This window comes from Hyla sarda, chromosome 6, assembly GCF_029499605.1.
Source record: "Hyla sarda isolate aHylSar1 chromosome 6, aHylSar1.hap1, whole genome shotgun sequence".
Taxonomy (NCBI): domain Eukaryota; kingdom Metazoa; phylum Chordata; class Amphibia; order Anura; family Hylidae; genus Hyla; species Hyla sarda.
In genome coordinates, this window is record NC_079194.1 from 262676469 (window position 1) to 262694664 (window position 18196).

The window sequence follows — 18196 nt, forward strand, 5'->3', positions numbered from 1 at the left end:
GATAGCTATTTATAATTTTCTTCCTATATATGTGATTAAAAATCAATATTTCTGTTGTTAGGTATTTTTTTAACATTTACGCCATTTACCATGTGGGATCATAAACATTATATTTTAACCCCTTAAGGACCCATGACGTACCGGTACGTCATGAGTCCGCTCCCGATCTATAACGCGTGGCCGCGGCGTGGCCCCGCATCATAGCGGGTCGGGCCCGGGACCCGTGGCTAATAGCGCGTGGCATTGATCGCGGTGCCGCGCGCTATTAACCTATTAACGCTATTAACAAAGTTGAACGCCGTGTCTAAAGGGAAAGTGAAAGCATGCCGGTTAGCTCAGGGAGCTGTTCGGGATAGCCGCGGCGAAATCGCGGCATCCCGAACAGCTTACAGGACAGCTGGAGGATCCCTACCTGCCTCCTCGCTGTCCGATCGCCAAATGACTGCTCAGTGCCTGAGATCCAGGCATGAGCAGTCAAGCGGCAGAATCATCGATCACTGCTTTCCTATGAGAAACCAGTGATCAATTTAAAAGATCAGTGTGTGCAGTGTTATATTAAACCGCACGGTTAATGGCGTACGCGCAAAAAAAATTCCAAAGTCCAAAATAGTGCATTTTTGGTCACTTTTTATATCATGAAAAAAAAGAATAAAAGTCAATAAGTCCTATCAATGCAAAAATGGTACCGCTAAAAACTTCAGATCACGGCGCAAAAAATGAGCCCTCATACTGCCCCATTCGCGGAAAAATAAAAAAGTTATGGGGGTCAGAAGATGACAATTTTAAACGTATTCATTTTCCTGCATGTAGTTATGATTTTTTCCAGAAGTACGACAATATCAAACCTATATAAGTAGGGTATCATTTTAACCGTATGGACCTACAGAATAAACATAAGGTATCATTTTTACCGAAAATGCACTGCGTAGAAACGGAAGCCCCCAAAAGTTACAAAACTGCGTTTTTTTTTCAATTTTGTCTCGCAATGATTTTTTTTCCTGTTTCGCCGTAGATTATTGGGCAAAATGACTGACGTCATTACAAAGTAGAATTGGTGGCGCAAAAAATAAGCCATCATATGGATTTTTAGGTGCAAAATTGAAATAGTTATGATTTTTTAAAGGCAAGGAGGAAAAAATGAAAATGCAAAAACCCTCGGTCCTTAAGGGGTTAATAGTTTGGCGATACCAAACATGTTAGTTTTTTTTTCTTCTTTTTTTTGTAAAATGAGAAAATAAGGGGGACTTGATTTTTCATTAGGGGGCAGGAGTTTTATGTAATTTAAGAAACTTTTTTTTTTATTTCACACTTTAAGTCCCCATAGTGGACTTTTATATCCAATCGTTAGATTACATCTATTGTACAAAGCTATGCCCATGACATAGCGTTACACAGTAATATGGGCAATCCACAGATCTAGCCTGGCTAAGCCAGGCTACATCATTGAATCGGCGATCGAGCAGCAGGAGGCAAGTAAGGGGACCTTCCTCCTCCATTTTGGCTGACAGAACCCCCGCAATCACATCACAGGGGTTCTGTGAGCTCCACTGAGCGGCTGGCATCTTTCACTTTAGACACCGTGATTGGCATTGATCACAGCTTCTAAAGGGTTAAATGCCCGGCAAAAACAGTGAGCTCGCTTGCTTCAAAGCTGCTTAAGGATTCAGTGCGTACAGGTATGTCCTTGGTCCTTAAGTAACAGGACACAAGGGCGTACCTGTAAGCCCTTCGTCCTTAACAGGTTAAAGGGGAACTTCGGTAGATAGGGGATAAGTATCTTATTGGGGGGTAAGGTGTGACCACCGGAACCCTTGCGATCTCCTGCCTGGCACCCTGGCTCCCCCCATGCACGGAGCTGCCTATCCATGCATGGAGCTGCCCCCTCCATGCATGTCTATAAGAGAACTGGAAATACATCGCCCAAGCGGTCGGACGGGGGTTGGGGGAGTTGGGTCCGACCGGTTGGGCAAAAATATCTCCAGTTCTCCTAGGGGTTAAATTAAGCACTGAATTTCCTCTTTAACAATGGAGGTGCCAGGAGTTAAAGCAATCATATATTGATGATCTAAGGATAGTCTTGTATTATGACATAAAAAAAATCCTGGAAAACCCGTAACCTGAAGGAACTCTTTTAAGCTAATGAAAGCCGTTATGTAATTACATATGATCCGATTATGTAATAGATTGCTTATTACATATAAATTGGTGATATACAGTCAAGAGTGGCGACAACCTTTGTGGGACTTCCCTCTCCATAGGAGCTTTCTTTAACCCCTTAAGGACCAAGCGTTTTTCCATTTTTGCACTTTCGTTTTTTCCTCCTTACCATTTAAAAGTTATAACCCTTTCAATTTTGCAACTAAAAATCCAATTTTGCAAATAAAAATCCAAATCCCCCCCAAAAAATTTGTGTGACAAAATTGAAGAAAATACACCATTTTGTAACTTTTTGGGGCTTCTGTTTCTACCCAGTACATTTTTCTGTAAAAATGACACCTTATCTTTATTCTGTAGGTCCATTTTGGTTAAAATGATACCCTACATATAGGTTTTATTTTGTCGTACTTCTGGAAAAAATCATAACTACATGCATGAAAATGTATATGTTTAAAATTGTTCTCTTCTGACCCCTATAACTTTTTAATTTTTCCATGTATGGGGCGATATGAGGGCTGTTTTGATCAGACTTTTTGATTGCTTTTAATTAATCTTTTTATGGTATAAAAGGTGACCAAAAATGAACTATTTTGGAATTTTTTTACGTGTACGCCATTGACCGTGTGGTTTAATTAATGATATATTTTTATAGTTCTGACATTTACGCATGTGGCAATACCACATTTTTATTTTTTTTACAGTTTTTTTTTTAAATGGGAAAAGGGGGGTGATTCTGACTTTTATTAGGGAATGGGTTTAATCACATTTATTAACTCTTTTACACTTTTTTTTTTTTGCAATGTTATAGCCGCCATAGGGGGCTATAACATGCAATACACTGATTGCCAGCACTGTTCAATGCATTGCCATAGCATTGCATTGATCAGTGTTATCTGCACTTCATTGCTCAAGCCTGTATCTCAGGCTTGGAGCAATCAAACGCCGATCGGACAGCATGGAGGCAGGTAGGGAGCCTTCCGCTGTCCTCTCAGCTGTTCTGGACGCCGCGACTCCACCGTGGCAGGCCTGAACAGCTCCGCTGAGCTAACCGGCAGCATATTTTCCTGTTTCAGATGCCGCAATCAACTTTGATCGTGGCGTCTAAAGGGTTAATGCTGGACATCACCCCGATCGGCGATATGAAGTGCGCTCAGCTTCTGTGCGCGCTTCACAGATCAGGAGCCGGCCACGGATGTAAATATACGTCTGTGGTCATTAAGGGGTTAAGCAAAAAAAAATGGGTGGGTTGTCGGGTCATAAAAAGAAGGAAACGAGCACCAAACCTTACTGTCCCAACTACATAATGGGGTCCCCTCTCATGTATGTCACTATATACAGTTAACACTTATTTGGCTTAGTGAATACTGGTGATCAGAACACAACATTTTTCATTTTACAATAATGCATCTAAAGGGTGACTATTTTTAGCTCAATAACACGGTTTTCCTTGGTAACCTGAAATAAGTGGTCTCATGTTTAACCCCTTCATATACCAGGACTTCTTTTGTTTGTTCATTTTTCACACGTTTCAAGTTTCTATTTTTATTTGAAGGTAGACTTCACATATTATAATTCACGTAATATCTTCTTAATATTGCAGATGGCAGACTCTCCTCCATCTATATTTTCCATAAGTGAGTTCCCACCAAATGAACAAGGTGCAGCTCTCCCAGGAACAGATCCTATGCCCAGTAGAGGCGCAAAAGGATATCAGAGTTCTCCTAACCTGAGAAGGGGCAAAGGTAACACTGTTTTGCTTGCTTGCTTGCTGCTTTCTATCTCTTTAATAGTAGGCATAGATGAGCTTTAGTCTAAGCTTTAGAGACAGGGTGGCCTGACAACTTATGGGGGCCCCTGTGCGCGTGGGCGACAGGTAGCTCAACATCCTCAAACAATGAGGAGGCTGATGCTGGTGGAGGTGTCTGTTTCCTCATTGGCTGATGCTGACGGCTGGGAATCTCACTTAGACTTTTAAAGGTGAGGCCAGCTTTCATTCAGTTGGAGGCTTTAGGGGAGTTCGAAACGTTATGTGGCCACGCCTTCCAGAGATCTCCTCACAGACACTATAGTCATAATTGACCACTTGAGGACGCAGCAATTTTTCCTCTTTGCCTTCTTACATTTTAATAGCAATAACTCTTTACATTTTTCACCTACAGGGCCACATAAGGGCTTGTTTCATGTGAGACTAATTGTACTTTACAATTACATCACTCATTTTACTACAAAATATATGGAGAAGCCAAAAAATAATTATTTAAGGCATGACAAATGGATCGCACCTATTTTTGTGCAGTTTTTTAGATGCCACGATTGACTTCTAAATAATGCCAGGCATCACGCCGATGTCTGGCATTAGTGGTGAGTTCCAGCATCTATTTTATATTTTTAATAAGTACTTCTTTTTATTTTCCAATATCATATAATTCTAACAACATATACATAACAATAAAACATCAATTAATAACAAATTCAGAACCCCACACTCCCCCCTCACCAGACCTCAGAGCAAGAAAAAACTAACATATGTAATATGAAGTAAAATAAAATATTAGGGGGGACCTCACTCGACCTTCCTCTAGAGGGTCCCTCTCTCTTTCAAGCTTGCCCCTTCCAATGGCCCCAGATCAGATTGTGCTCTGAGTTTTTTCTTAGAAGATTTTGCCGAAATTAATTCATAGCTAATTATTTTTTTAACTAGAACCAGCCAGTGTTGCACCTGTGGGGGGTATACGTCCAACCATTTTCTAACTAAAATTAATTTAGCATGTGAGAACAATCTAATTAAAGTTTTCTTATAGGCTATCCTATCAACCTCTCCAGACAAAATCTTTCTAAGATCCCTCCCTATAACAATTTTTAATTTCTTTTGAATAAGTTCAATAACCCCCTCCCAAAAGGCCTGCATCTTGGGGCAGTTCCAGACGAGATGCATAAAATCCGACTCCTTTATTCAGCATTTTGGACAATCTGCATTCCGCCTAACTCCCATACGACAGAGGCCCTGTGGGGTGTAATTTTATCTGAACCATATTGTGGGATTTGCATTAGAATGATGAGTTAAAATTAACAATAGCCTTTTGCCATGAATCCATGTCATATGCTACCTAAATCCTTCTCCCACCTACCCCCTTATTCGATCCTGAAATTTCCTTGAGATCTCTGATCCAAGCATATTGTAAATTTTAGAAATAGGCCTTTTGATTTTACAAAATGTTTTAAATTCCCTCCAAACTCTAACCAAGTGAGTAGACAGAAAACCTGCCTCTAATAACTCAAATATGATATTTAGAGATTAAGAGAAAATTGAGTAATATCTCACTCCCCTTCCACCTCATAATGTCTTGCAACTTTAACCCCTTAATGATGCAGGGCGTATTCATACGCCCCCGCTCCCAAGTCCTTAAGGACTCAGGGCGTATGGGTATGCCCTGCGTTCTTCCGGTCCCTGCCGCTCGCCGGGCAAGGACTGGACCGGGATGCCTGCTGATATCGTTCAGCAGGCATCCTGGCATATCGCCCAGGGGGGTCCTGAGGTCCCCCCATATCGGCGATCGCCGCAAATCGACGGTCAATTCACACCTGCGATTTGCAGCTATTCCGGGTCAATCGGGTCTCTGGTGACCCGGAAAAGGTTGAATGGGGCTGTCCGAGACAGCCCCATTCACCCTTACCCAGCAGGAGTGAGGTGGCACGGGTGCCGCCTCACGATCACATGATTGATCGGTCGGAACGACCGACCAATCACAGACCTGCTGGGCAGTGATCGGGATGGCGATTGGAGCAGAGATCGGCACCGGCGGGGGTCTCCTACCCTGCTCTGGTCCGACGGGGGGCCCCTCAGGATCAGTGGCGGCGACAGGAGCAGCAGGATCGGTGGCGGCGGCAGTGGCGGCGGTCCCGACGGCAGGATACAGCAGGAGGATAGGCCTGTTCACCTCCTGCTGTTGCTTAACAACAACTCTCGGCATGCAAAGCCAAAGAGCATGCTGGGAGTTATAGTTTTGCAACAGCTAGAGTTCCAACTACAACTCCCAGCATAAATTTTTTTCTATGAAAAAGTGTGCATCCAGCTGTTGCATAACTACAACTCCCAACATGCACAGACTACAAAAGTCTTGTACGGCACTGTTTCCAAAACGGAGCCTCCAGTTGTTGAAAAACAGTATTGCCGGACAGCCACTGACTGTCATGGCATGCTGGGAGTTTTGCAACAGCTGGAGACACCCTGTTTGGGAAACACTGCCGTGGGGTATTTTTGTGACTGATTCAAATCCCCAATTTTGCCCTCAAATGCGCATGGTGCTCTCTCGCTTCGGAGACGTATGGGGTATTTCCCCCTTCAGGGCCACGTATGGGGTATTTCCGTACTTGGGAGAAATTGCGTTAATTTTGGGGGGCTCTTTCTCCTTTTACCCCTTATGAAAAGGTAAAGTTGAGGTCTACACCAGCATGTTAGTGTAAAAAAAAAAAAAATGTTTACACTAACATGCTGGTGTTGCCCCATTCTTTTACTTTTCACAAGCGGTTAAAAAGACCCCCAAAATGTGTAACGTCATTTCTTCTGAGTACAGAAATACCCCATATGTGGGCGTAAAGTGCTCTGTCGGCACACAACTTGGCTCAGAAGTGAAAGCGTGCCATGTACATTTGAGGTCTAAATTGGTGATTTGCACAGGGGTGGCTGATTTTACGGCGGTTCTGACATAAACGCAAAACAATAAATACCCACCATTTTGGAAACTACACCCCTCACGGAATGTAACAAGGGGTATAGTGAGCCTTAACACCCCACCGGTGTTTGACAAATTTTCATTAAAGTTGGATGTGAAAATGAAAAAAAAAAAATAATAATAATTTTCACTAAAATGCTGGTGTTACCCTACATTTTTCATTTTCACAAGGGAGAATAGGAAAAAAGCCCCCCAAAGTTTGTAACCCCATTTCTTCTGAGTAAGAATATACCCCGTATGTGGATATAAAGTGCTCTGCTGGCGAACTACAATGCTCAGAAGAGAAGGAGCGACATTGGGCTTTTGGCAAGAGAAGGTGTCTGAAATTGATAGTGCCAGAACAGTGGCATCCCCCCTCCACATGTGACTCCCATTTTGGAAACTACACCCCTCACGGAATGTAATAAGGGGTACAGTGAGTATTTATGTCCCACAGGTGTCTGACAAATTTTTGGAACAGTGGTCCGTGAAAATGAAAAATGTAATCTTTCATTTACAAAGCCCACTGTTCCAAAGATCTGTCAAATGCCAGTGAGATGTAAATACTCACTGCACCCCTTATTAAATTATGTGAGGGGTATAGTTTCCAAAATGGGGTCACATCTGGGGGGGGTCCACTGTTCTGGCATCACAGGGGGACTTTGTAAACACACATGGCCTCCCACTTCTGTTCCAACCAAGTTCTCTCACCAAAAGCTCAATGGCACTCCTCTTCTGAGCATTGTAGTTCACCCGAAGAGCACTTTACATCCACATATGGGGTATTTCCATACTCAGAAGAAATGGGGTTACAAATTTTGGAGGCTTTTTCTCCAATTACCCCTTGTGAAAATGAAAAATGTGTGGTAACACCAGCATTTTAGTGAAAAAAATCAAATTTTTCACTTTCACGTCCAACTTTAGCAGAAATTTGTCAAGCACCTGTGGGGTGTTAAGACTCACTGTACCTCTTGTTACGTTCCTTGAGGGGTGTAGTTTCCAAAATAGTATGCCATGTGTTTTTTTTTTTTTCTGTTCTGGCACCATAGGTGCTTCCTATATGCGACTTGGCCCCCAAAAACAATTTCAGCAAAATTTGCTTTCCAAAAGCCAAATGTGACTTCTTCTCTTCTGAGCATTGTAGTGCGCCAGCAGAGCACTTGACGTCCACACATGGGGTATTTCCTTACTCAGAAGAGATGGGGTTACAAATTGTGGGGGTCATTTTCTACTATAACCCCTTGTAAAAATGTAAAATTTGGGGGAAAACCAGCATTTTAGTGAAAAAATTTATTTACACATCCGACTTTAACGAAAAGTCCTCAAACACATGTGGGGTGTTAAGGCTCAGCGGACCCCTTGTTACGTTCCTTGGGGGGTGTAGTTTCCAAAATAGTATGCAATGTGTTTTTTTTTTATTATTTATTTTTTTTTTTTTGCTGTTCTGGCACCATAGGGGCTTCCTAAATGTGACATACCCCCCAAAAACCATTTCAGAAAAACTCACTCTCCAAAATCCCATTGTCGCTCCTTCCCTTCTGAGCCTTGTAGTGCACCCACAGAGCACTTGACATCCACGTATGAGGTATTTACTTGCTCGAGAGAAATTGGGTTACAAATTTTGGGGGGCTTTTTCTCCTTTTTACCCCTTGTAAAATTTCAAAAACTGGGTCTACAAAAACTGGGTCTACAAGAACTCTTTACAAGAGTGTAAAAAAATGAAGATTTTGAATCTTCTCCTTTACCTTGCTGCTATTCCTGGGTTAACACACTTTCTGAATGTCAGTTTGAATACTTTGAGGGGTGCAATTTTTATAATGGGGTCATTTATGGGGTATTGCTCATAAGAAGACCCCTCAAATCCACTTCAAAACTGAACTGGTCCCTGAAAAATTCTGATTTTGAAGGAAAATTGCTTCTGAACTTTGAAGCCCTCTGATGTCTTCCAAAAGTAAAAACATGTCAACTTCATGATGCAAATATAAAGTAGACTTATTGTATATGTGAATCAATATTTAATTTATATGAAATATCCTTTTTCCTTACAAGCAGAGAGTTTCAAAGTTAGAAAAAATGCTAGATTTTTAAAATTTTCATGAAATTTTAGCATTTTTCACCAAGAAAGAATGCAAGTAACGATTAAAATGTACCACTGTGTTAAAGTTGAATATGCCATGAAAAAACTGTCTGGAATCAGAATAATCGGTAAAAGCATCCCAGAGTTATTAATGCATAAAGTGACAGTGGTCAGAATTGCAAAAAAGGGCTGAGTCCTTAAAGGGGTACTCCGGTGAAAAACTTTTTTTTTTTGTTTTTAAATCAACTGGTGCCAGAAAGTTAAACAGATTTGTAAATTACTTCTATTTAAAAAATCTTATTCCTTCCTTTACTTATTAATTGCTGAATACTACAGTGGAAATTCTTTTCCGTTTGAAACACAGAGCTGTCTGCTGACATCATGAGCACAGTGCTCTCTGCTGACATCTCTGTCCATTTTAGGAACTGTCCAGTGTAAAAGGAAATCCCCACAGCAAACATATGCTGTTCTGGACAGTTCCTAAAATGGACAGAGATTTCAGCAGACAGCACTGTGCTCATGATGTCAGCAGACAGCGCTGTGTTTCAAAAAGAAAATAATTTCCGCTGTAGTATTCAGCAGCTAATAAGTACAGGAAGGATTAAGATTTTTTAATAGAAGTAATTTACAAATCTGTTTAACTTTCTGGCACCAGTTGTGTTTTTTTTTAAAGTTTTTTACCAGAGTACCCCTTTAAGGTGAAAAAGGGTCTCAGTCCTTAAGGGGTTAATGAAAGAACATACCAAAAGAAATCTGGTAGTGCCCAACCCCCCTCTTGTTCCTTTAGTGTCATAGACGTGTACTTTATTCCTGTGCGGTTCCTACCCCATAGTAGGGAATTTAGTGACGAAATAAGTGCTTGGAACCACCTATCGGTGATCCCCACTGGTGCATTTAACACAAAAAGAATTTGTGGAAGAAGAAGAATTTTAATGATTGCAACTCTATCTGACATTGCAGCTGGGAGCCTACGCCAGATGCCAATTTTGTTCTTAATTTAATTAAGGAGAAGATATAAATTTTTTTGGGGGGGGAATTGATTCAGATGGATTCCAACTTTGATACCCAAATATTCAATGTCATTGCCTGGATCCAACACCTTCGCCCCCCCCCATCAATCTCACCAACCGTCTCAAAAGGTAGCAGGCTGGACTGTGGCCAGTTTACTTTTAGTCCAGAGATGGCGCCAAAATCTTCAATTACTTGAGTCACCCTAGGAATAGATTTTTCCGAGTTGTGGAGCAGAAGAAGCAAATCATCAGCATAAAGTAGGAGTTTGCTTTTCTTCCCTTGGATACCAAATCCCTTTATCTCCTCTGTCCCCCTAACTCCAATTGCCAGGGGTTCTATATAAAACAAGAACAACAGAGGAGAGAGAGGGCAGTACTGTCTAGTCCCTCTATTCAAATTAAATTGTTCAGTTTGCCTCCCATTGATCATGACTCGAGCAAAAGGTTGGTCGTAGAGCATTTGCACCCATTCCAAGAAATTACCTCCTATCCCAAACTCATTCAGAGCCCTCCAAAGGAACCTCCACTCCACCCTGTCGAAAACCTTCATAGCATCAATCGACAGGATGGAACTGAGTCCCACCCCTGGCATCTGGAGGCCATATATAAAATATAAGACCAGTGTCTTATTTTTGGGGAAACACGTAATTGTTCATGTAATTGTTCCAGAACTGTATCTATAAATATAAACCTACCCCTTGAGTCAATCATTACTTTTTACTCAGTGTAAGTTATGGACTTATAAACATAAAGGGGAACCCCTGCTGAATAACTTGAAAATGTGAGTGATATTCCTTCTCTTTATTTATTTCTCTTTATTTTATACTTTGTTTCTGGACTAGTGTGTGTCTCTGAGAGACAAACCATTGCTGGCAGAGATCTAGCTATGCAATCAAAGATCGCACATCTTTTGGCCCGATCCCCTAGCTTTCTAACATTCCATACTAGAATGCGCATCCACCAAATAGATGTAAAAAAAAACACCCGTTCCTCCAAAGCCACCTCTTCCCCCACCCCACTACCTTGAAAGTAGAATATCATTCCACTAACCTGTATCCTCGCCAATCCCTCCCTCGCCCCCTCGGACCGACCCCCCCACCCTTCACCTCGAATCATATATTACAGTAACCCTTCTAACTCTAGACATGCGGTCACACAATATTACGGCCCTTCACTATCCAACCTAGCAGAGGTTTCTTGTGCCGTATTGAGAAAAAAACTTTATCCTTGTAGACCAGTCTCAATTTAGATGGAAACAATAATGAAAAAGGAAGCCCTTCGTTTCTGTGTCTCCTTAGCAAAGTCCGGGTAGATGGAAGTTTTATTATTATTTTTTATTATTTACTATCTCCCCTTTCTCTCAATTTCCTGAGAAGTTGGTCTCTATAATGTGAGCTCAATAATTTAACTAAGACCGATCTTGGGGGCATATTAGGAGGTGGTGGCTTGGCTGGAACCCTATGGGCTCGCTCAATTGCCAAATTTGCTGAAAAAGTTTCTGTGCCAAACTGATCGATAAACCATTGGAGACTAAAGGCTCTTAAGTCTCCTTTTTCTTGCCCCTCGGGGAGACCGATAACTCTGACATTATTGCGTCTTGACCTGTCCTCCATGTCAACTAGCTTTTCATTCATAATAACTTGTTTTTCTTGTAGCTCTTTAGAGATATTTTTAATTACTGCCATTTCTTGCTGGAGAGAGGGAACAGTGTGTTCCAAGTCCAGGAGCCTCTGCCTGATTTTATTCATATCGTCACTTATCAAGGTTACCTCTGTAGTGAGGGAGCCCATCTGAGATGTAAATGCTTTTAAAGTGCATTTACTGTCTCGAACCTCATTCAAAATGGATTGCCATACTTGCAAAGACTCGGTATCATCATCTTGGACTATTTCCTCCTCCCCCACCACCGGTGATGCTCTAGTATTGCGACTCTTAGATAGTGCCAGTGATGTTTTCAGAAATTTGTCAGTTTTTGTGTTTACATTCTGTAACTTTAGGAGGGCTGCCGCCTCCTGACCTTCTCTGGTTTTGTTTTATTTTGCTTTCAGCTTCTACTTTCCTTGTTATTCACCCTCTTCCTTTCACTTAATTCCCCTCCTCTGAATGCACCTTCTGTCCCCTTTTCTTTTATTCTCCAGTTTATTCTTTAGTCTTCCAGGTGACCACAGGGGCAGAAGTAGGTAGATTATTCAAAAAACATACCTTGGCGTCCATATGCCATACCAGAAAAGAGCTTTCCTGGGGTGCTAGATAGAAGTAAGCTGTCAAGGGAGAACCGGGAGGACGCCGCTTTTATTCCTGGGGAGGCGGGACTTTCTGCTCAGCCCCGCCCCCCCCCCCCCCCGCAACTGATTGAGTTTCTGAACACTGGCAGCAAAATTCATACAATCCCCTAATCACCGGTTCTCACCGTTCCCGCTCCGAGCGCCACCGCAGCGCTTCCGCAGTCATATCCCCCCCCCCTCTCCCGCACAACAGGAGAATGCCAAGCTCCGGTCACAGATTGGCACTCCACCATAGTGCCTGACCGGCCCGGGTCGCCTGACCCATCATCACTTGACCGCCGCACTGCCTTCGCCGCACAGACCCCCAGTGGAGGCATCTAGTCAGCAGAGCAGACAGTCATCCCAGACATCACGGGCATCATAGAAGAGTTCAGCATGGAGGGAGGAGGGAGGATGCACCTTAGCGTCCTACGTCATAGCGCACCCCACCAGCTTCCAGCATCTATTACTCACCGGATTTGAAGCAGGCACAGCTCCCGAGCTTACTTCAAAGTTCTGTAACATCCTCTAGGAGTTCGAAAAGATATGCATGTGATAATAAAAAAGAATTATATAAATTGTTTTACAAATACAAACTGAAAGCTGTAGTACTTTCACTTCACATTAAACAGGTAAGGCACCTTTCACACTACCATTATGACCTGTGAATAACGGCCGTCAAACATTTTTTTATTTTTTTGGAGTTTGACAGCCATCATTTTGACGGGTCATAACGGCAATAACGGGTCCCAATGGACTCCATTATAGTCAATGGGGTCCGTCGGGCGCCACTATTTTCAGAGAGAATAGGGGGAGAAAAAGACGGTGCAAGCACTGTTTTTTCTCCCACTATTCACAATCCTAAAATAATGGGCTTCACACTGCAGGAGACAAATGTGGTGTGAATATAGCCTTACACTGTCATGAATGATACTTCTAAATGTCTGCTGCAGCTTTACTGTCCCTGACTCAGGTGCTTCTCACCCGGGTCTATTATTATTAGGTAAGTAGCATCAAAGTTGTACAGAGAACAATCAGAGCTGCTCTGCACATCATATTGTACCATAACAACTCATTCACTCAGAACAGATGGTGTCATGGTGACAAAACTCAAAATAAACATTTGACAGGTTACACTGTCGTGCATGATACCTCCAAATGTCTGCTGCAACTTTACTGTGTATGACTGTAGGCTTTCTCTCTGTATGTGACTACGGGTGTTTGTGGTAGGTGGCAGAGCAGCAGAGCTGTGTAGAGAACAAATACTATCAGAGATAATAATCTATTATATCCTCTATACTGACTCTGCTGCTTCTCACCCAGGTCTACAATTAACCCCTTAACCCCTTAAGGACCCATTTTGGCCTTAAGGACTCAGACAATTAAATTTTTACGTTTTCATTTTTTCCTCCTTGCCTTCTAAAAATCATAACTCTTATATTTTCATCCACAGACTAGTATGAGGGCTTGTTTTTTGCGCGACCAGTTGTCCTTTGTAATGACATCACTCATTATATCATAAAATGTATGGCGCAACCAAAAAACACTATTTTTGTGGGGAAATTAAAACGAAAAACGCAATTTTGCTAATTTTGGAAGGTTTTGTTTTCACGCCGTACAATTTACGGTAAAAATGATGTGTGTTCTTTATTCTGAGGGTCAATACGATTAAAATGATACCCATTATTACATACTTTTATATTATTGTTGTGCTTAAAAAAAATCACAAACTTTTTAACCAAATTAGTACGTTTATAATCCCTTTATTTTGATGACCTATAACTTTTTTATTTTTCCGTATAAGCGGCGGTATGCAGGCTAATTTTTGGCGCCATAATCTGTACTTTTTTTTATACCACATTTGCATATAAAAAACTTTTAATACATTTTTTATACATTTTTTTAATAAAATGTATTAAAAAAGTAGGAATTTTGGACTTTTTTTTTTTTTTTCGTTCACGCCGTTCACCGTACGGGATCATTAACATTTTATTTTAATAGTTCGGACATTTACGCACGCGGTGATACCAAATATGTCTATAAAAAAAATTACGCTTTTTGGGGGTAAAATAGGAAAAAACGGACGTTTAACTTTTTTATTGGGGAGGGGATTTTTCACTTTTTTTTAACTTTAACTTTTACATTTTTTTACATTTTTTTTTACACTTGAATAGTCCCCATAGGGGACTATTCATAGCAATACCATGATTGCTAATACTGATCTGTTCTATGTATAGGACATAGAACAGATCAGTGTTTTCGGTGATCTTCTGCTCTGGTCTGCTCGATCACAGACCAGAGCAGGAGACGCCGGGAGCCGGATGGAGGAAGGAGAGGGGACCTCCGTGCGGCGTTATGAATGATCGGATCCCCGCAGCAGCGCTGCGGGCGATCCGATCATTCATTCAAATCGCGCACTGCCGCAGATGCCGGGATCTGTATTGATCCCGGCACCTGAGGGGTTAATGGCGGACGCCCGCGAGATCGCGGGCGTCGGCCATTGCCGGCGGGTCCCTGGCTGCGATCAGCAGCCGGGATCAGCCGCGCATGACACGGGCATTGCTCCGATGCCCGCGGTTATGCACAGGACGTAAATGTACGTCCTGGTGCGTTAAGTACCACCTCACCAGGACATACATTTACGTCCTGCGTCCTTAAGGGGTTAAAGGGGTAGTCCAGTGGTGAAAAACGTATCCCCTATCCTAAGGATAGGGGATAAGTTTGAGATCGCGGGGGGTCCGACCGCTGAGGCCCCCTGCAATCTCTCTGTACAGGGCCCCGGCTCTCCGGCCAGATAGTGGGTGTCGACCCCCGCACGAAGCGGCGGCCGACACGCCCCCTCAATACAACTCTATGGCAGAGCCGGAGATTGCCGAAGGCATTGCTTCGGCGCTGTAATAGAGTTGTATTGAGGGGGCATGTCGGCCGCCGCTTCGTGCGGAGGTCGACACGCCCCCTTCCCGCGGGCTCTCGGGGCTCCGTACAGGAGATCGCAGGGGGCCCCAGCGGTCAGACCCCCCGCGATCTGCAACTTATCCCCTATCCTTAAGATAGGGGATAAGTTGTTCACCACTGAGTCACCACTGGACTACTCCTTTAAGGACTGAGCCCTTTTTCACCTTAAGGACCAGAGAATTTTTTGGACATCTGACCACTGTCACTTTAAACATTAATAACTCTGGAATGCTTTTACTTTTCATTCTGATTCCGAGATTGTTTTTTCATGACATATTCTACTTTAACATAGTGGTAAATTTTTGTGGCAACTTGCATCCTTACTTGGTGAAAAATCCCCAAATTTGATGAAAAAATTGAAAATTTAGCATTTTTCTAATTTTGAAGCTCTCTGCTTGTAAGGAAAATGGATATTCAAATAAAATTTCTTTTTGGTTCACATATACAATATGTTTACTTTATGTTTGCATCAAAATTGACATGTTTTTACTTTTGGAAGACACCAGAGGGCTTCAAAGTTCAGCAGCAATTTTCCAATTTTTCACAAAATTTTCAAATTCGATATTTTTCAGGGATCAGTTTAGTTTTGAAGTGGATTTGAAGGGTCTTCATATTAGAAATACCCCATAAATGACCCCATTATAAAAACTACACCCCCAAAAGTATTCAAAATGACATTCAGTCAGTGTTTTCACAGGAATAGCAGCAAAGTGAAGGAGAAAATTCCAAATCTTCATTTTTTACACTCGCATGTAGACCCAATTTTTTTTATTTTTCCAAGGGGTAAAAGGAGAAATTTTTTACTTGTATTTGTAACCCAATTTCTTTCGAGTAAGCACATACCTCATATGTCTATGTAAAGTGTTCGGCGGGCGCAGTAGAGGGCTCAGAAGGGAAGGAGCGACAAGGGGATTTTGGAGAGAACATTTTTCTGAAATGGTTTTTGGGGGCATGTCACCTTTAGGAAGCTCCTAGGGTGCCAAAACAGCAAAAAAAAAAAAACACATGGCATACCATTTTGGAAACTAGACCCCTTGAGGAACGTAACAAGGAATTAAGTGAGCCTTAATACCCCACAGGTGTTTCACGACTTTTGCAAATGTAAAAAAAAAAAAAAAAAAAAAAATTTACCTAAAATGCTTGTTTTCCCAAAAATGTTACATTTTTAAGAAGGGTAATAGCAGAAAATACCCCCCAAAATTTTAAGCCCAATTTCTCCCGATTCAGAAAACACCCCATATGGGGGTGAAAAGTGCTCTGCTGGCGCACTACAGGTCTCAGAAGAGGAGTAGTCACATTTGGCTTTTTGGAAGCAAATTTTGCTCTGGGGGCATGCCGCATTTAGGAAGCCCCTATGGTGCCAGGACAGCAAAAAAAAAACCACATGGCATACTATTTTGGAAACTAGACCCCTTGGGGAACGTAACAATGGGTAAAGTGAACCTTAATACCCCACAGGGGTTTCACGACTTTTATGTAAAAAAAAAAAGGGTTAAAGCAGAAAATACCCCCCCAAAATTTGAAGCCCAATTTCTCCTGATTCAGAAAACACCCCATATGGGGGTGAAAAATGCTCTGCTGGCGCACTACAGGTCTCAGAAGAGAAGGAGTCCCATTTTGGCTGTTTGGCTGTTTTGCTCTGGGGGCATGCCACATTTAGGAAACCCCTATGGTGCCAGGACAGCAAAAAAAAAAAAAAACACATGGCATCACATTTTGGAATCTAGACTCCTCCGGGAACGTAAGTGTTACAGTGAGTACTTACACCTCACAGGTTTTTTGAACAGTGGGCCGTAAAAGTGAAAAATTTGATTTTTTTTGCACTATATTGATAGTGTTACCCCAAATGTTTCATTTTCACCTTGGGTAATAGGGCAAAAGGCCCCCAAAATTTGTAGAACAATTTTGTCTGAGAAAAAAAAATACCCCATATGTGGATGTAAATTGCTCTGTGGACGCACTGCAATGCTCAGAATAGAAGGAGTGAAAATTTTGTTGAAATTGAAGTCGGGGGTCATGTGCATTTATAAAGCCCCCAAAAGCAAAAATAAACCCACATGTGACACCATTTTAGAAACTACACCCCTCAATGACCGTAACAAGGGGTACAGTGGGAAATAACACCTCACAGGTTTTTTGAAAAGTTGGCCATAAATTGGAAAATTAGATTTTTTTTTTTTACACTAAAATGCTGGGGTTACCCAATTTTTTACATTTTCACAAGGGGTAATATGAGGAATTGGGTTACAAATTTTGGAGGGCTTTTTCCCAACTATAAAAATACATCCACATATGGGGTAACGTGCTGAACGGGCGCACAACAAGGCTCAGAAGTCATAGAGGTCAGTTTGTATTTGTGGCCTATGGCATAGCAGTAGCTGACGGTTACATACATTCCGAGGAAAATACAAAAATGAAACACCCACATGTGGCACCATTAGAGAAAGTACCCACCCTGAGGAATGGGTATGGGGTAAAGAGGACATTTTGAAAGCACAGGTGTTTCCTAAATTTATTTTCCAGGAATAGATGAAGGGTAGCTTTTGAAAATTGCAATTTTCAACCTATGCTCTGCTTCATTTTTCTGGGAACAACTAACATGTGACTCCGAATTGTCACCTGGAAATACGACCGAGCTCAGCGAGAACTCTTCGCATTTGAGGCGGATGTTTGTTACGGACCTAACAGTTACATACATTCGGAGGAAAATACAAGAAAGGAGCACCCACATGTGAGCCTATTACAAACAGTACACCCCCTAGGGAAGGAGTGTATAGGGTGAAATGGAGATTTGGAACAGACGGGTGTTCCCTTCATTTATTTTCCAGGAATGGATGAAGAGTACTATGGGGGGAAGAAAATTGCAATTTTAGAACTGATATGCCAATTATTTTCCCAGAATGATGACCCAGAGTACAGCCAAAAGTAAAAATAATGCCCGCCCCAAACCCTATACTCTGAATCATCATTCTGGGAAGGGGATGTGTGGGGCCGTCCCTATTCTGTTACCTCAAATGCGCA

General features: G+C 42.0%; 1 protein-coding gene across 2 annotated transcripts in view; it reads left to right on the forward strand.

Moving 5' to 3' along the window:
* Positions 1-18196, forward strand: part of BAD (BCL2 associated agonist of cell death) — a 191264-nt gene that overhangs the window by 72922 nt on the left and 100146 nt on the right. For both annotated transcript variants that reach the window (XM_056527165.1, XM_056527164.1), the window contains exon 2: positions 3758-3899. In XM_056527165.1, the coding sequence (XP_056383140.1) occupies positions 3758-3899 (142 nt within the window). The remainder of the gene's footprint in view (positions 1-3757; positions 3900-18196) is intronic.